Source organism: Gymnodraco acuticeps, unplaced genomic scaffold, assembly GCF_902827175.1.
Source record: "Gymnodraco acuticeps unplaced genomic scaffold, fGymAcu1.1, whole genome shotgun sequence".
Lineage (NCBI taxonomy): Eukaryota > Metazoa > Chordata > Actinopteri > Perciformes > Bathydraconidae > Gymnodraco > Gymnodraco acuticeps.
In genome coordinates this window covers 319764-338672 of record NW_022990614.1, presented here as the reverse complement: position 1 = coordinate 338672, position 18909 = coordinate 319764, and the positions used below count along the sequence as shown (strand labels likewise).

Below are 18909 nucleotides of genomic sequence, written 5' to 3'. Positions count from 1 at the left end.
TCATGTTAACAATATTGTATTTATTCCAGTTTAATGATTGTGATTGAAAAGCCTAAGGAGGGATTTATATTCCTTAATAATATTCATAAACTTAACCATGTTGTAGCCTGAGAAAGGCTAACCATATCAAAGAATACATGTATTAACTACATTATCTCATTTAGCTGTAGCTTTTATAAAAAACAAAAATACGTATTGTTCAGTCGTTGAACCAGGGACCCTGCGGTCATGAGTCAACTGCTTTCCAGCTGAGCCACAGCACACACTAAAGCTCCCTGAAAATACTGAAGCATATGTATTCCTGTATTTATTGATGTTTTTATTCCTACATTTATTTATGCTTGTATTTATTTATTATGACATGTTCCGACCTCTATAAGTGAGGGTCTGAGCTCTCTTGATTCCATCGTGTCACCGGGCCCGCCGGGTACAGGAGGGGTAATATGGTTCTTATTATACATCCATGGGTATTATGAGCGTTGTGGTTCAACGGTTCAACCGATCTGAATCGCTTCGTGAAGCAGTCACGTGGTATCGACAGGCAGCGAGGCTTCGTTTGTCATCGATGACGTCACTGGCCCAAAACGATACAAGCCTCGATACATGCTTCACAAAAAGCTTCGGGGATTACTCGACACACGCTCCGAAGCCTCGGCGCAATACGTAACATCACTAGTCAAAACAATAACTCTGATGTATTTGCAAAAGCGATATAACCATGTGCATAATATGTTTTAAAAAAAAAGAGTAGGAATAATATCAAAGGATTACTGGAATCTACTGGAATGTAAAACTGATTCGACTACACTGTTGCAATAGGAAGTACTCAAACTGTAAATACAGGTATATCTATATATAATACAGGTTTGCAACTCACATATCATATAAATATTCCTGTTACTGTATAACCTCTCAAAGCATTTACATGTAGAGCTGTGTTGCATCTTTCGCTTTGTTTTGGGCGTCTGACCTTAACATCCGCTGCACGTCTCATTGTAATTTATGTTATAGATTTTCTTCTCGACTCCTATCCTCGTGTCTTCGTACCGCCAACAGGAGATGCTATAGATATATGATTATTATATTTCATATTTTGCAACTCTGGCACTCGATTTCCTTGGGGATAAATAAAGTCTTATCTCCAGATTTTTCTTTTGATGTTGTTCTTTTTTCTTTATTGAATATCATATATTCTACACGCAACAAAGTCCACGGGCAGACAAACAAAGCAAGTTAAGCAACAAGACATTACATACTTTTATTTTTGAAGTAACAGTGTAAAGAGGAGGCTATGTGACATAAGGAAACGTACCCTAAGCTTTCCACCGATTGGACGATGAGAGATACGCACCCTAAGCTTTCCACCGATTGGATGATGAAGGATACGCACCCTAAGCTTTCCACCGATTGGACGATGATAGATACGCTCAAGACGGCCAATCAACAATCAGTTTGGTGTATATATAATTTGTCTTGACCGGCAGTGACACATTTCTTCTTCAACGTAATATCAAAATCTATCCAGAATGTCAGGTCGAGGCAAAACTGGCGGAAAAGCTAGAGCAAAGGCCAAGACCCGTTCCTCCCGTGCCGGGCTCCAGTTCCCTGTCGGCCGTGTCCACAGACATCTGAGGAAGGGTAACTATGCTCATCGTGTCGGAGCCGGGGCCCCCGTCTACCTGGCGGCTGTGCTGGAGTACCTGACGGCTGAGATCCTGGAGCTGGCTGGAAACGCTGCCCGCGACAATAAGAAGACCCGTATCATCCCCCGTCACCTGCAGCTGGCTGTCCGCAACGACGAGGAGCTCAACAAGCTGCTGGGAGGAGTGACCATCGCTCAGGGCGGTGTGCTGCCCAACATCCAGGCTGTGCTGCTGCCCAAGAAGACCGAGAAGGCCGCTAAGAAGTAAACTACCCGACTCATTAAGAACAAACCAACGGCTCTTTTAAGAGCCACACAAACCTCCTTAAAGAGTGCTTCCTACCTATGTGTTTTTCTATTGTATGTGCATGTAGTAGAGTCGTGCATCTTTCCTAGCTACCGGTGTTACAGTAACTTGTCACAGGAATGTGACTCACTCGTTTTGTCGTTTACATTCATCTTTTGCTATATCTGCCTTCCTAACATCACTTTGATGAACATTCTCTACTCCTATGTGAGGTTGTGGGTGAGGTATTGGAAATGACAAAGTAGGTGACTGAGTGGATGCCTGTTCAAAACATTGTAAACTTGAATAAATCATTTAATTTATATATTTGTGTCCGACTTTCATTTCTACATCTTTCTTAATGTGATGTATATTAGCTTTGATAGCTGTCCACACCTTCAGACAGCCTCAAAGTAAAACACAATCATAATGTCCTTTGTTAAACTTGTCTTTGGCTCCTTTCTGCTGTGGAAACATTTCTTGATCAAATTGTTATGAAACAAATTAGATGAATATCATTGTGACACTGATGTCATAAACATTCACAGTAAACCCGGAGTGACATATGCACAATTAGAAATATTATTATGATCTGCTCAGTTAATTTAGTTAGTATATTCTGGACTTACTTTTCTGTGGTTTACGTTACTGTGACATATCAGTATTATTAGCCATGGAAGATAGTTTGATTCATTCCAAGCTATGCATCAAGGTTATTTTCATGTATGTAATTTGTTTTCCTGCACAGTGTAGAGTCTTGTTGTGATGAGAGGGATACAGGTATTTCATACAAAGCCTTGCTCGCTGGAGAATAGCTACAGAATTGATATCACAATTGAATCGGAGCTGATCACAGCTTGTCACAGATGATCCAGTCATCTCGATGCTGCTTTCGGGCAAATATATAATTTAAATGATGTATTCAAGTTTTCAATGTTTTGAACAGGCATCCACACAGTCACCTACTTTGTAATTTCCGATACCTCTCTGTAAGGGTCGCGATATCGACCTCTCACCCACAACCTCACATAGGAGTAGAGAATGTGCATCAAAGTGATGTTAGGAAGGCAGATATAGCAAAATATGAATGTAAACGACAAACGAGGTGATCGACATGTTTATTTCCTGCTAAGTCCACAATGGCTCCTCAATGGACACGCCCCGGATCCATGTGACAAGCATAGCAGGATGCCGCCAGTTGTCATGACTCCAGTTACACTGTAACACCGTGATTTACCAATAGTGGACAAGGGGAACATTGTATTAGTGTTTATGATTGCACATTTTATTATGTTGAGATTAAGTTGATTTAATGCTGGATATTAACGGACACGATTCAAAGTGTTAGAGATGTAAAGGAAACAAGTCCCATACTAAATGAAAAATTGTGCATAGAATGACTATCTAACCAATGTCTGAACGAGTCATTATACCCAACCATGTAACTTTGTTATTACTAAACTAATGGTTCTAATCTTGGCCAGTGTTTGTTGGTAACAAATGTCAAAATATAGAGGAATGAGCACTTCAGTGAAGAGTGAGGTGGCTCTTAAAAGAGCCTTTGGGTTTGAATGGGCTGGCTTTTCGGGTCGAAGCTCTCTCTCCGCGGATGCGGCGGGCCAGCTGGATGTCTTTGGGCATGATGGTGACCCTCTTGGCGTGGATGGCGCACAGGTTGGTGTCCTCGAACAGGCCGACCAGGTAAGCCTCGCTGGACTCCTGCAGAGCCATGACAGCGGAGCTCTGGAAGCGCAGGTCGGTCTTGAAGTCCTGAGCGATTTCTCTCACAAGGCGCTGGAAGGGCAGCTTGCGGATCAGCAGCTCGGTGGATTTCTGGTAGCGGCGGATCTCTCTCAGAGCCACGGTACCGGGCCTGTAACGGTGAGGCTTCTTCACTCCGCCGGTGGCCGGGGCGCTCTTACGAGCAGCCTTGGTGGCCAGCTGCTTCCTGGGGGCTTTGCCTCCGGTGGACTTTCGGGCGGTCTGCTTGGTTCTTGCCATGGCTAGAGCGAGTCAACTTCTGTGTTGGAAAAGTTGTAATGACAACGACTCAGTCGTTGTCATTACAACTTAATCATTACAACTTAATCATTACAACTTAATCGTTACAACTTAATCGTTACGACTGGTAACGACTGGTCTCTGTCGCCATTATATAGTGTGAGCTGGGGCGGCAACGACACTGATTGGTCCAATGTTATCACGTGATACAGCAGCGCGCCTAGAAGAAACAACATTTTTTTCTCCACAACTTTATTTAAAACTCAAAGTACAAGAGTCAAATGATTTAAGTCATAAAAATAAACAATGTTTTTTCTTTACATTCAATACAAACTATATAATTAGGATTAAACACTCGATTACTAAATTATGAATAACATCAGTCATCATTTATAAATTATATTCTTTAAATACTGTTTATGGCTTTACTATTTTCTGCTTGACTAAATGATTGTTATAAATATACACATCCATTATCTATTGACTTTATTTAATAAAAATACATTTGTATTAAAAAGATAATATTTCATTTATGATGTATTAATTGTAAGAAATGAATCCCTACAATAACACATTGATATTGGTCCTGCTTTTCTTCTGGCCATACTCACATTTATAAGATTTAAAAATGACCATATTTTGTAGCTAGTGATTGGCCAGTATAAAAACAATTCAATTCAAAGTGCTTGTATTATAACTATGTAAATGTCTAATGTATAATAATAATATATTTTCTATAAAACACTTTAGTATATTGTATGCTATAAAGTGTGTATAAAGTAAAGCAAACTTTTATCAAGGTAGGGTACTTTAGATATGCGATTATTATGTTAGATGTAACTTGTGATAAATGGGTAAGAATATTTGCCATTGTGGTAAATACCATGCGGTATGAGATCATGGAACATGTTCAATAACACATGGGAGCAGTATGTCGTTTCCTTCAATACACCAAATATGTGAAGAACGTTTTCTTTAGAGTTGTATTTATGCAACATTTATAATATTAAACAGGAGAAGTGCTCTTTTGGTGTATGTGGGTGGCTCTTAAAAGAGCCTTTTGGAGATGAAGTAGATGTTCTGTTTACTTCCTCGATGCTTTCCTGGCTGGTGCCTTCTTCGCTGTCTTGGCAGCTGGTTTAACCACCTTCTTCACAGCTTTCTTGGGGGTCGCTGCCTTCTTGGGTGCTGCCTTCTTGGCCGCCACCTTCTTCTTCGGGCTCTTTGTGATCTTCTTCACGGGGGTTTTCTTGGCAGCAGTAGCAGGCTTCTTCACTACCTTCTTGGGTGTTACTGCCTTCTTGGCTGCTGGCTTCTTCGCGGCGGGTTTCTTCGCTGCTGCTGCCGGCGGCTTCTTGGCTTTGGCGGCGGGCTTCTTCACTACCTTCTTGGGCTTCGCGGCGGCCTTGAAGGAGCCGCTGGCTCCGGTTCCCTTGACCTGCACCAGGGCTCCATTCTCCACCAACTTCTTCACGGCGCGTTTCACCTGGTTGGCGTTGTCAATGCCTTTAACGGCCAGCTCCTTCTTCAGGGCGACATAGGAAGTCCCTTTACGCTCCTTGGAGGCGGTGACGGCTTTCAGCACGAGATCAGCGGCGCTGGGGCCCGCCTTCTTCTGCTTGGTGGCTCTCTTCTTCGGGGACTTGGCCGGTGCGGCGGGAGCGGATTCTGCCATGTTGCTTTCAAAGTGGATTCTCTGGACTCGGTGAGACTGAGAGAGAAATCCCAGCAAAGAGCCGAACTTAAACACACCATGAGAACCGTAGAGACTCAATCTGTCTCACAGGAGCAGCACTGTGCCACTCTGTGTTTTCTCTTCACGAACACATGTCATAAAATCACACCTGGAGGAAACAATATAGTGTAAAATTCACCCTAAACGATAGCAAAGGAGTTTCTCTTCATGCAAAATTGAAATAAACCTCAATATATTTGTATATTATTACTGGGAAGACTCTGAACCTTCCCAAACTACTACCGTGTGAGTCGCTAATCTGTGACTTTCCTCTCTAAATGTCTTCCGAAATACTTTAAAATACCTTGTAATCTTATTAAAACTAGATATATGTTGAGAGTATATGTTTTCTAATAGATTTAAGGTCAAACACAGTAATAGTTTTTATTGAATCTGTATGAAGCAGAGGTTCATTTGAACTCTGCAAACACACTCAAAAGAGGCTTAGGTCTGTGCTCCTGCTCTGATGGAGAGTCAGTGTGTTTTGTTTGTTTCTGCTTTAGAAATCTCGAAATGTAAGATTATTTACAAGTATTTCTCACACATTCAAGTGAATGCTCATACAATTCATGTTTATTTATACAACTTATTCTTTACTTTGAAAAGACCTTTAACTTGTATCATGCAGTAAACCTAAGCCTGTTGCATTGTTTTTGAAATATATATTTTGTCTTACATCATTGATTGTTTATCGCTTTAATAATCCTCACACTTGTATAATCACAATATTATATTTACTATTTAATATGGTGGCATTTATTACTGTTTGCTTTCATGTTTATCTTGTATTATAATTGGAGCTGGTTCTGAAAAAGTGGTTAATCAAAGCTTTAATCTTTAGATTTCCACCACGATGATACTACAATATTATTATTTAATCACCTAATTTGCTCACAGTTAAAAACTCTGACAAATGTTTAAACACTCTTGCCAATCACATGTATTTATGGGATTCAAATAATACTGTAAATGTGCTTTTAGTATTAAGAGCATTAAGAAATAGTGCAGCGGAAACATATTATAAAATGGCATTTTAAAAAACTAATTTAAAAGCAAAGATAATAAAACATGAATAACAGGTACATACATAAAAGTTTCAGTGCAGTGTGAGATATTAATTGTTCAATTGAAAGCAGCGGCACAAATAAAAGTATTCCGTCTGGATTTAAAAGAAGTAAGAGGACCTGCATGTTCCAGATATTTGGAGCATAATTAAAGATCTTTTTCAATCAGACTTTTTCTATGAACACAAAAGGCATATTTATCTCAAATATTGTTTATAAATGTGTCTAAATCTGTGTCAGTGAGCACTCCTTGCCAATATATTCAATCACCTCACAGGTGGCACATCAACATGCTGTCAGTGTCAGCCATTGAAGAGCTGATCAACTCTATGCAAAGGAGATGTGTTGCACTGCGTGAGGCAAATGGTGGTCACACCAGAAACTCACTGGTTTTCTGACACCCTACATGTAATACATGCAGTGTTTCCCACAGATCTGAAATATACTTGGGGGGTGGGGGTTGAGGTGACGTGCCTTTGTAACGTGCAACAACATTAACATGAACCTTTCTGTTGGTCGCTTGTTAGCAGACCCTTCACGCGATGGCAGAGCGAACAGGCAGGGCCCATAGTGATAGCCCTATAGTTTAAATCTACTACCCACAAATAAACATATGGACATGGGATACTATTTTTAAATTTTTTTTTAAATGTATTTAGGAACCTGTCCATGTAAGGTTTTTATTTTTATTTTGGAGTTAAATGCATCAATCTGGTGCATTTTGAAGGGGAAATAAAGAGACTAGATCGATGGGAACACCTGTATGAAACAGAACTGTATACATATCAATAATCATAAAATCATGGCCATAACCAATAACATCCCATTTCCAATATGAAAAGACACTGAAACTTGTTTATTTATTTATTTTTGGTTAATTTATAGTTGTGAGTGTGTCTGTGCTCCTGAATCAGCCTCTCCTGTCCCCCCCCCCTCTCCCCCCTCTCCCCCCTCTCCCCCCTCTGCCCCCTCTCCCTCCTCCCCCTCCTCTCCCCCTGCTCCTCTTTGAGGCAGCAGCAAAGACTAGTTTTAGCTCTCAACAAGTTTTAAAAGTGTATCTTACCTTTTTTCACCTAGTTAACTTTTTTATTTTTTATTCATGCATATTTTACTAATCACTACCCCCTCAAATGGAAATACGTGTTTACATAAATGGTGACCAAACCGTTTGAGACCCACTGAGAACTTGGTTTTAGATGTTTGATTTCAGCTCGTGAGAAATGGTGGCAAAATCAAAAGTATTGCGTTTATATTTTTGTTCAGTGTTTTACAAATATATATATGTTTGGCTTGTGGCATATTTTAGAAGATAAGCATTTTCTCCTTGTGATTGTCTAACACGTTATGGCCTTAATGTCACCATGAACTAGGCTATAAGCAGTTTGAACAAAAGAGAATGTAATTTAACATTTAAGTTAGCAAACACATTTTTATATGCAGATGATCAAGATTAAACTCAAATCAAAACTGATTCATATTTTTTAAGTATATTCTCTATTTGTAGATGTTGTATCATTCAAAATTGAGTTATTTTGCCTCAAATGTGTTACACCTGCTACATATTTATTTGCAAAACCAGAAGACATTGTGGTTATTTATCATTATCGTATAAGTTAGTTAATTAGAAGATGACTTCAATCAAAACGATATTTATTAACATTATTGTAACATTGAATTCTATATCATTAATATTGTCATAATCGTTATAAAAAAAAATGTACAACACATTTTATTATGTTGCTATATTAGTAGACATCTACTTCACAGAAGGCTCCTCCTAGAGTCACTCACAACATACATATTTTCCCATATACTTGATTGTGTATAAACCCTATGTACATATTTTGTAGGCCTATATAACATTGCTCATATAAATGTACATAGTATTTCATTTTATTTTAATATGTGTGGATCGAAACTTATTTAATGCTACATATAATTGTGACTCTTAATTCACTTGAGGAGATCGGATTAGCTCCTGATTTTGATAATAAATTAATTATTTTTACTTTATTTTGTGTGTTTAATAATTAAACCCCCAAGGATTATATTGCATATACTTTAATGGTCACATTGTTAATTTGTTTTGTCACTTCAGCATGCCAAACTATCTTATAGTGTGCTTCACTTTGATCCTTTAAAGTATACTTCATTTTATAATATTTCTCTAAGAATACACTATATTGTTTGAGTATATGTGTATAATCAGATCTATTTTATAGTATATGTTATTCGATGATTTAATTATGTGAGGTCTATTGTACTTGACACAGTGAATGGACTAACGCTTCTCTGATTGGTCGATGGTAGTACCACTCAACCTGACCAATCAGCGGCCACTATATAGTCCACCACCTATCGGTGACGAAATATTGTTTTCTGCTATTCTAAACAGAAAATGTCAGGAAGAGGCAAGACCGGAGGAAAGGCCAGAGCGAAGGCCAAGACTCGCTCATCCCGTGCCGGGCTCCAGTTCCCCGTCGGCCGTGTCCACAGGCATCTGAGGAAGGGTAACTACGCTCATCGTGTCGGTGCCGGAGCCCCGGTGTACCTGGCCGCTGTGCTGGAGTACCTGACCGCTGAGATCCTGGAGCTGGCTGGAAACGCCGCCCGGGACAACAAGAAGTCCCGGATCATCCCCCGCCACCTGCAGCTCGCCGTCCGCAACGACGAGGAGTTGAACAAGCTGCTGGGAGGAGTGACCATTGCTCAGGGCGGTGTACTGCCTAACATCCAGGCTGTGCTGCTGCCCAAGAAGACCGAGAAGCCCGCCAAAAAGTGAACACCCTGAACCCGCTTCACCCAACACCCCAAAGGCTCTTTTAAGAGCCACCCACATCTCTTGAAAAGCAAATTATTTGTGTCAAACAAAGATAGTTTTAGACAGTACAACTGCATCAACATTGTCTGCTCTGCACAGTTACCACTTAAAACTACAATACACTGTTGCATGCCTTTGATTGTGTGAAGTAGTACATATTTATTAGGTGATGCATTTTACAAACTGAAATTGATCAATTAAATCAGGAATCATTATATAATATTCATACAACATCTGAACTAGATCAGAGGAAACTTGGCTCAAGCCATTAAAACCAAGCAAATTCAAAGTAAATTCATCAAATGTATAAAAAATCAAGAAGGTTGTATTGTGTATAATGAAAAACAGAAACGAGAAGTGATAAGAGATTTATGTTCTGAAGCAAATAAAAAAAATAGACATTGAAACGGACTGTGAACAAACTGTTGGGAACAATCCCTCCGTACAACATCCAAGAATTAGATTTCCTTCTCGGTGAGAAGGCGGGGAAAGAGCTGAATGTCGGTAAGAGCCCCGGTCCCGATGGCCTGCCCACTGAGTTTTATCAACTGTTATCTGATGATGTTTTAAACTTACTGACCTCTATGTTTAATGAAGGTCTCAGCAGTGGTTGTATGGGGGACTCATTTTATGAAGGTGTCTTGACTCTACTATATAAAATAAACGATGAAACTGATATAGATAATTACAGACATTTAACTATAATGAATACTGATTATAAGATACTAGCAAAAATAATAATGAATAGATTAACAGATATATTAGATAAAATAATAGATAAGGAGCAAACATGTGCTATAAAAGGTCGCCTTATGGGACAACTTATCAATTTTAAGAGAAATCATAAATAAGCCAAAAGAAGAAAACATTTTTTTTATTATTGGACTTGATCAAAAAAAAGCCTTCGACTATTTATCCAGGGATTACTTATGGTCGGTGATGAAGACCTACGGATTTCCTGAAGCCTTCATAAACATGATTAAGTGTCTGTATTTTAAATCTTGTGTCTGTGTAAATGTAAACGGTGTGTTGACAAATGCATTTCATGTTGAGAGAGGGGTTAATTAAGCAGGGGTGCCTCTAAGCGCAGCTCTGTACGTGCTATAGCCATAAATCCATTTATTAAAATAATAAACAATGACAGGTTCATATCAGGAACACCAGTTGGCCATGCGCCCAAAATAACTGCCATCGCCCATCCAGACGATGTCACTGTTATTATAAAAACCAACAGGAAATGGATGTTCTAACAAACCACCTAAACCTGTATGAATTGGCATCAGGAGCTAAATTAAACCACAGCAACACTGAAGGTGTTTGGATCGGCACCGACGATGCCAAATGTGACATTAACATTCAAGTGAAAAGAATACTTGGAATAACTATTTGTAGCGACAACTGTGCTGAACTCAATTGGGAGAACAAACTAAGTGAAGTCAAAGAACAAGTTCAACACTGGGAGAATAAAAATACAAATTAGAAATCAAGAATAAACTTAATAAAATCATTCATACTCAGCAAGATCATTTTTCTAGCAAACATCTTCCCCCCACCAGTGTGTCAATTTGGTGTGGGGTACAACAAGGGAGGTTGCTAAACGTAATTTGTTATTTAAGAGTAGGGAATATGGAGGCCTGGGAGCCATAGACCTGGGCATTAAACTAAAGATTACCTTTGTAAAAAACATCTCGGCTGCAATCGATAGGAAAGCACCTTGGGTTGAGGATGGAGGAATGGGATGGAAGAAAAGAAGAGGCAGAGCTAGAAATGGACCCTATTACAAGTTAGTTTATGGTGACTTCACAACTGAAGTTCAGCTTTTAGAGATTGATTGGATCGGACTACCGAATAGAGTGATTTTTAAAACGATTTCAAATATGGAGGTGTTATAACATACAAAAACCTAACACCTGATGAAGGTAACGAAGTCTTAAAATCAGTAAAAAGTAAACAGTTATCGGAGAGCATGAGAGACGTGAGGTGGCTGATATCAGTCAACAGACTTGCGGTCAGAGCTGTGGTCTCATGGAGCTGCTATGTGAGAACTAGAACATGCCCCATGATTAACTGTGAGGAGGACGAGACTTTACAGCACCTCCTCATGGACTGCTACAGAGCTCAGGAGGTGTGGTCGCTCCTACGGGGCATCGGGTTAGACTTCAATGTAAATTATATCTCAATCATGTATTGTATTCTGGATGAGGGGATGGACAATAAACACAGGGACCTTTTTCAGCTGGTAATTTGTATCACATGTATGAAAATCTGGAAAACAAGGTGCAAAATGATACTAAATCAGACGATCATAAACAGTGGCACCATCGTGAAACAAATACTTACTGAACTAAGGAGAAGAAAAACCCTGGACAAATCCCAGACTCAGCCATGGGGCGTTTTGAGTCTGTGACCGAGCTGAGTCTCATTGGAATATAAACGTGCTCTCTTTATGTTATTTATATATGTATTCATTGTGTGTTATATGTATTATTAATGTAACTTTTGTATATCATGTACTGCCCAAATAATATAAAATAAAGTTTTCTAAAAAAAATAATAAAGAAGGATCAGAGATATATGCAGGGTGCTTTTGCAGACAAAGCAATCCACAACATTTAAATTAAATAATTGAAGATTGGCCACTGGTATAATAATATTCAAGTATGGAAACAGAAATAAAGCAAAAGAAACAGTTTGGAAGATAATGGCATGAATCTGTGGATGAACGGTGGCTGTAGTGTGTGATGGGCTGTGTGTGCTGTGGGCTGGTTATAGCGCTAACTACACTTCTGGACTTTGTACATATTCAACAGTAGTTTCTGTTAATCGGATTGCCCCTTAAGTATAATAACCATGACATCATTTGAATATTAAGGTTATTCATTATTATCAAATTGCACATACTGTCTCGATGTCTGAGATCAAACATGTTCATACTAGCAAACGTGTTCATAATAAGACGTTTTGCATCTCGTCTCTCATCTTATTCTGACTGCAGTTATTGACACAAGAAATATGCTCATTATGACAAAATGGGTGGCTCTTAAAAGAGCCTTTTGTGGATCTTAGTCAGATCAGTCTGATGACAGCTCACTTCTTCTTGGGTGCTGCCTTCTTCGCTTTGGGTTTGGCGACCTTTGCGAGGGATTTCTTGACTGCAGGGGCCTTTTTCACCACCTTCATGGGGCTCTTTGCAGCCTTTTAACGACCTTCTTGGGGCTTTTAGCGACCTTCTTCGGGCTCTTGGTGGCCTTCTTAGGGCTCTTGGGGGCTGCTTTCATGGCTGCTGCGGGTTTATTCACCTTCTTGGGAGACTTCTTTCCTGCCGCGGGCTTTTTGGCCGCTGCAGGTTTCTTGGCTGCGGGCTTCTTGGCTTTAGGAGCGACTTTCTTGGCTGCGGGCTTCTTGGTCTTAGGCTCGGCAACCTTCTTGCTCATCTTGAATGATCCGGACGCTCCGATGCCCTTGATCTGGACCAGAGTCCCATTAACGACCAGGCTCTTGATGGTGGTCTTAACGCGGGAATTGTTCTTCTCCACATCGTAGCCTCCGGCAGCCAGAGCCTTCTTGACGGCGGACAGAGACACGCCGCTTCGCTCCTTGGATGCAGCCACAGCTTCAACGATGAGATCGCTGACTTTGGGGCCAGCTGCCTTCGGCTTGGAAACCTTCTTCTTGGCGGCTTTGGCCGGTGCAGCGGCTGGAGGGACTTCTGCCATTTTCTGCTCAAGTGTTCTGTTCCTGCTCACACTAACACGAGTCTGACTGAACTGCTGGAGAGAGCAGAGCAGGGGCTGCCCTTAAACACACCATGAGAACCGTGGAGACTCAACTAAGCCCATGGCGCCACTCTGCAGTCTGAAAACTTTGCCACTTGTGTTTTCTCTTCACTGATAAAAGCCTCCAAAGTCATTGTGGAAAAAGTGCTGAAGGCTGACTGTTAATGGAACTGATAGCAGACTTGATTCGCTTCATTTTGAAAGTATGTATAGCTCTGATGCTCACTGAATTTTGTTTGTGGAGCTTCCAATCGTCACATTTCCCCCGCTGTGGCCAGCACTGTTCAGCTGCTTATCCTCTAATTCTTCTACTGAAAACATTTCAAATGCACCAAATCTTTGATAAAAGCTGTTTTCAAGTGACCCACATGTGTGTCCAGGGACTCCCTGTAAAAAACAGCTGTATTTTGTTTATGATATTATAATAAAGTGAAGTTTTCTGGTAGGAGCAAACACACTGATGATCCGGGGCATAGGGTGCGGTTTAACCAGGCTTCCCATTAAAGTTGCTCGCTGTGAACATGTCTCCAGGTGAGGAGGACTCATTTCATTATACTAAGTTAGGCTTTTAATTATATCAAACAGCGTGGCAAATACAGCTTAGTTAAACTGTTTGGGAGGCTGTGGCTTAGTGGTTAGTGTGCTGGACTTCTATTCAGGGGGTAACAAGTTCGAGTCCCACTGCAGTCAGCATGTCGTTGTGTCCCTGAGACACTTCACCCCAAATTGCTCCTGTGGGGATTGTCCACAGTATTGAGTATGTAAGTTGCATTGGATAAAAGCGTCTAACAAGTGACATGTAATGTAATGTTTCACTGACACTCATCAGAAAACTTGATGCTGATTTAATGGTCTAATTAAAATATAAAAAGGACAAGAGTGGCTTTTAAGAGGCACTGATCTGTAAATGTAAACTTGACATTGTTTCCCTTATGTTACACACACGATGTATGAAATGTGTGCATACATAATATCAATTTTTTCATTTCCCTATTTTAATTACATTTTTACATTATGTTTTTTTAATGTTAATTTAGAACAATGTACTTAATTTTGTTTAGCTCTTCAACATGAGGTTTCTTATGATTATAACATTAAAAATATAGTTCTATATGAGGAAATGCAACAGCATCAAATAACCAACTTCTTTAAGAACTCTTAAGTGGAACAATAACTATCTCAGCTCATATTGTTCAAATGTGTTTTGTTTACCATCAACTGGAACATGTATCTACTGGTACATGTTAACAAGATGATAACGGCTTACAGCTAATGAAAAACCAACATTCAGTTTCTCAGAAAATTATAATGTTACTTAATTAATAAGTCATAATAATACCGAAATGTCAGGCTCATAAAAAGTATGTTCATGTTTCTGCTCTCAGTACTTGGTTGGGCCTCCTTTTGCACAAATGACTGCGTGGCATGGAGGCGATCAGCCTTCGACTCTGCTGAGGTGTGATGGAAGCCACGGTTGTTTCAATAGCGCCCTTCAGCTTGTCAGCGTCATTGGGTCTTGTGTCTCTTATCTTCCTCTTGACAATACCCCATACATTCTCTATGGCGTTTAGGTCAGGCGAGTTTGCTGACCAATGAAGCACAGTATGTCCATGGTCATTCAACCAGGGCTTAGTAATGTTGGCAGTGCCAAGTCCTGCTGGAAAATAAAATCAGCATTCAGCTTTTCAAAAAAAGGAAGCATGAAGTGCTCTAAAATGTCCTGGTTGACGGCTGCGTTGACTTTTGACTTAATAAAACAGATAAAATAGTACAAGTGAATACAATACAATTGAAAATAATCGAAAGAGAATATGATATAAACTGTGCAGAATAGTCTATACCAGCGGTTCCCAACCTTTTTCAACTCAGGGCCCACTTAAGAATAAAAAAAATGTTGCGGCACACATTCAACCATAAACAATACGGAGGCTAAACAAAGTTCTGAACATGTGACACATTGTAAATCCACGATAACAGACCGCTGTCAAGGACTGTAATGACCGTTGCTAAGGAGGATCAAGAAAGAGAAAAGAAAAGAGGTTAAAATAAAAAAAATCTTAATAATGAAAATGTTTCCACACAAATCATAATGCTTTGTAAATTATTTTGGCGGCCCTTAAATATTTTATTTGGGCTTTTAGATGAAGACACAAGACGCACACAGTTAATAAATACAACTATTCTTCTGGCTAAAATACATATTTTAAGTCAATCAAGGAGTAATCTTAATTTAAGGTGTTTGAAGAGTAGATTAAAAATACAATTTATTTTGGAAAAACTTATTGCCACAAACAAATCAAAGGTGGCTCAACACGCCATGAAATGGGAAATAATGAGCGCTAACGAAGAGTGGGATTAAAGGAACAATAAATATGCTCGCCATGTTGTGTTTTTGGTGGCATTTGGTTGTCAACCTATTTTTGTTTGTGAAATGTTGAAGTGATCCTACTGACTGTATCTTCATGTCTTCTGTTTTTGTCTGAGGTGGGAATGTCATGTCCTATATGTTATTGTTATGCCCATGTTTGTGTCTTAAGCCTGTCCAACATAAAATAAAAAATTTGCAATGCCTCCGCGGACCACTAGGGAGCCGCGGCCCACAGGTTGGGAACTGCTGGTCTATACGGTAATAGGAATATGTATATGATATGTGAGTTGCAAACTTGTATTATATGCAGTGTTGGGACTAACGTGTTACAAGTAACGCGTTACTGTAACGCCGTTATTTTTGGCAGTAACTAGTACTCTAACGCATTACTTTTTAAATGCAGTAACTCAGTTACCGTTACTACATGGTGCGTTACTCCGTTACTGCGTTAGTTTTTTTCTATAGTCAACAGCCAGGCGAACAGAGATGAGAACTGTACTTAAGTACAGTACTTGAGTAAATGTACTTTGATACTTCCTGTGTCACATGCGGAGACGGGCTGTGGGCGTGTTTGTGTTGTTTACTAACAAGACTATCATGGCGGCGGCGGAGCTCAAGTCTAGTTTCTCCACCTGGAGATATTCTCACTATTTCACTTTTGTCGAGCACAAAGAAAAGAACGTTTTAGTTAAATGTAAGTTGTGTCTTGGCGGGTCAAAGATCCTATCTACTGCCCAAACCAGTCATTCAAATCTCTTAAAACATCTGCAAAAACAACATGCTGGGACGAAGCTAGTAGCTAAGACCACAGAGACTCAGCCGACGCCACTCCACCTCCACCTAAGCAACAGCGGCTGGATTTTAACCAAAGGACTGCTAGCCAGGGAAAAGTCGATAAAGCCATTGCACGGTATGTTTGTAGAACACATGCAGGCTATTGCTACAGTGGAGTCACCCGCTTTCAGGGAGCTAGTTAGCATGATAGCATGTCCGGGCGGCACACGGCATATGGGACGGAAAACTTTTTCCAACTACCTGGAGAAAGAATGGAAAGCCAGCTAATATCGATGCAATCCAGATTGCATATAATGCATGTCAAGTTGATCAACAGATTGTATTATTCTCCAATGCAATAACAGTACTGAAATGAAGGCTATAAGGGCATTAATGGGAGCCCTTTTAGCAAGTAACGAAAACAGTAACGCATTACTTTTGGGTGTAAGTAACTAGTAAAGTAACTGAGTTACTTTTGACATGAAGTAACTAGTAATGGTAATACTAGTAATAACTAGTAACTGGTTTTCAGTAACTAGCACAACACTGATTATATATAGATATACCTGTATTTACTGTGCGAGTACAATTTAGTCAAATCAGCAGATTCCAGTAATGCTTTGATATTATTCCTACACTTTTTAAAACATAGTATGCATTGTTATATCCCTTTTGCAAATATATCAGTTATTGTTTTGACCACAAAACGCAGTCGTAGCAGTATTTCCATACAGTTCATATCCTTGTACAAATGTTAATTTGCAGGGGATGTTATGTTATTTAAGTCGTTTTATTTACATTTTGATCCTGAACATGTTTTTCAGAGAAGACATAATACTCTCACCTGCACCAACTTCTAGTGCTCACTAATGCGGTATCATGGGGGAATGGAGCTCTCTAATTTGAGGATATGGGTGGCCCTTAAAAGGACCTTTGTGTTTTTGTTGTCAGATGGTGAGTATTTAACCTCCGAAACCGTACAGAGTGCGGCCCTGCCTCTTGAGGGCATACACCACATCCATGGCGGTCACGGTCTTCCTCTTGGCGTGCTCGGTGTAGGTGACGGCATCACGGATCACATTCTCCAGGAAGACCTTCAGCACCCCGCGGGTCTCCTCGTAGATCAGACCGGAGATACGCTTCACTCCGCCGCGGCGAGCCAGACGGCGGATGGCGGGCTTGGTGATTCCCTGGATGTTATCACGGAGAACTTTACGGTGACGTTTGGCGCCTCCTTTGCCGAGTCCCTTTCCTCCTTTTCCTCTTCCACTCATTTTCAAGTCTTGTTGGGTCGGGTCGTTCAGAACGAATGGATAGAAGCAGTTTGACCGGCAGTATTTAAATATTCACTGCGGACCTAAGAGAAGACGGAGAGCGGGAAAGCTGCTAGGCGGGGCCAACGCTGCAGCCTCCACAACATTCAGGGGGAAAAAGGTATTTCTTTAAATAATATTTATATAATTCTTATATATATGGATTTGATTATTAAACGTCCGTTAATATTTAATAAACCCTCATATGCTTAATTACATGTATAATTCAAATTAGATCATTCAGCACCCCTCTCTGTAATTATCATTAAGATTTAAAGTATTACAAAAATACTTTTGAGATCATATACTTAAAGTAGAGACAGTAAAAGTAGTCATTGTGCAGATTGGTCCATTTCAGAATAATAGATATATGTTTTATAATGATTGATCATGAAAGTGTTCTCAAAGCTGGTAAAGGTTCAGCTAGTTTGAATGACTTTGTATACCCCCCTGAGACCCAGAAAGAAAAATGTTTCAAATTTCCTTTTTTGTTTAGATCACACAAGTCTTTAGGGTGTTATTAACATAATGACTAACACAAACTAAAAAAAATATTTGTATTTTTGTTTTATTGTGTGTCCTTTGTAGAGGACATTGGGTGTTAGTTATGCGAAGCATAGTATACAAACAACATTAACATACAAGTACATGTAGACAAAATTAGAGCACAACAACTCAATGCAACAAATACTGAGCCCTCATTTGTAGTACTCCATCCTTTTTTGAAATGCAGAGATACATCTGACACTTGAGGCACTTGATGTATGTGTTCCCACTGCATCCGTCTGCCATTAAAAAAGCTGAGATGTTCCATTGAACTTCATATTCATTTTATTAAGTATATGTTATGAAGTTAGAAATGGATGTTGGTCAAGCTCCCGCACTTTTTATAAATTAACTGCAAGTACATGCAAACAGCAACATGTATCCATATGTTTTATGGGGCAGGGTGGACAGCAATGTCAGGGACACATGCAAAATGTTCATTATTATGAAAATAGAATATACATGATACGAATGACTCGTTTTATCAAATAACTCGTGGACAATAAAATCATATACTTTTTTTTTTTTTTTAAATGTAGTATCATTTAATCACTTAATACACACACTGTAGTTAGCAGAGCAG

The 18909-nt window shown here is 39.7% G+C and overlaps 5 protein-coding genes across 5 annotated transcripts; 2 read left to right on the top strand and 3 right to left on the bottom strand.

Moving 5' to 3' along the window:
• Window positions 1-1497: 1497 nt before the first annotated feature.
• LOC117554555 (histone H2A) lies at window positions 1498-2253 on the top strand. The gene has a single exon (XM_034228983.1). It carries the CDS (start codon window positions 1527-1529, stop codon window positions 1908-1910), a length of 384 nt encoding a protein of 127 aa, XP_034084874.1. The 5' UTR covers window positions 1498-1526; the 3' UTR covers window positions 1911-2253.
• Window positions 2254-3193: 940 nt separating this feature from the next.
• On the bottom strand, window positions 3194-17763 carry LOC117554576 (histone H3-like). The gene is made up of 3 exons (XM_034229005.1): window positions 17444-17763; window positions 9147-9179; window positions 3194-3931 (listed from the first exon to the last, which is right to left on the bottom strand). The coding sequence occupies exons 1-3, from the start codon at window positions 17739-17741 to the stop codon at window positions 3456-3458; spliced, it is 807 nt and encodes a 268-aa protein (XP_034084896.1). The 5' UTR covers window positions 17742-17763; the 3' UTR covers window positions 3194-3455.
• Window positions 4877-5634, bottom strand: LOC117554564 (histone H1-like). The gene has a single exon (XM_034228992.1). It carries the CDS (start codon window positions 5602-5604, stop codon window positions 5014-5016), a length of 591 nt encoding a protein of 196 aa, XP_034084883.1. The 5' UTR covers window positions 5605-5634; the 3' UTR covers window positions 4877-5013.
• Window positions 9120-9993, top strand: LOC117554568 (histone H2A-like). The gene has a single exon (XM_034228996.1). The coding sequence runs from the start codon at window positions 9127-9129 to the stop codon at window positions 9508-9510; it is 384 nt and encodes a 127-aa protein (XP_034084887.1). The 5' UTR covers window positions 9120-9126; the 3' UTR covers window positions 9511-9993.
• On the bottom strand, window positions 12162-13306 carry LOC117554577 (histone H1-like). The gene is made up of 2 exons (XM_034229006.1): window positions 12756-13306; window positions 12162-12723 (listed from the first exon to the last, which is right to left on the bottom strand). Exons 1-2 carry the CDS (start codon window positions 13263-13265, stop codon window positions 12637-12639), a joined length of 597 nt encoding a protein of 198 aa, XP_034084897.1. The 5' UTR covers window positions 13266-13306; the 3' UTR covers window positions 12162-12636.
• Window positions 17764-18909: the final 1146 nt, after the last annotated feature.

Bases quoted from the DNA above. Each gene is read 5' to 3' on its own strand.
- LOC117554577 (XM_034229006.1), bottom strand. From the start codon at position 13,265: ATGGCAGAAGTCCCTCCAGCCGCTGCACCGGCCAAAGCCGCCAAGAAG. The intron at 12,724-12,755 runs GTCGTTAAAAGG...AGCCCCATGAAG, and splicing joins TCGCTAAAAGCCCCAAGAAG to GTGGTGAAAAAGGCCCCTGC.
- LOC117554555 (XM_034228983.1), top strand. From the start codon at position 1,527: ATGTCAGGTCGAGGCAAAACTGGCGGAAAAGCTAGAGCAAAGGCCAAG.
- LOC117554576 (XM_034229005.1), bottom strand. From the start codon at position 17,741: ATGAGTGGAAGAGGAAAAGGAGGAAAGGGACTCGGCAAAGGAGGCGCC. The intron at 9,180-17,443 runs GTTTCGGAGGTT...GCACGGGATGAG, and splicing joins GCAGGGCCGCACTCTGTACG to CGAGTCTTGGCCTTCGCTCT. The intron at 3,932-9,146 runs GTCTTGCCTCTT...GACTCGCTCTAG, and splicing joins TCGCTCTGGCCTTTCCTCCG to CCATGGCAAGAACCAAGCAG.
- LOC117554564 (XM_034228992.1), bottom strand. From the start codon at position 5,604: ATGGCAGAATCCGCTCCCGCCGCACCGGCCAAGTCCCCGAAGAAGAGA.
- LOC117554568 (XM_034228996.1), top strand. From the start codon at position 9,127: ATGTCAGGAAGAGGCAAGACCGGAGGAAAGGCCAGAGCGAAGGCCAAG.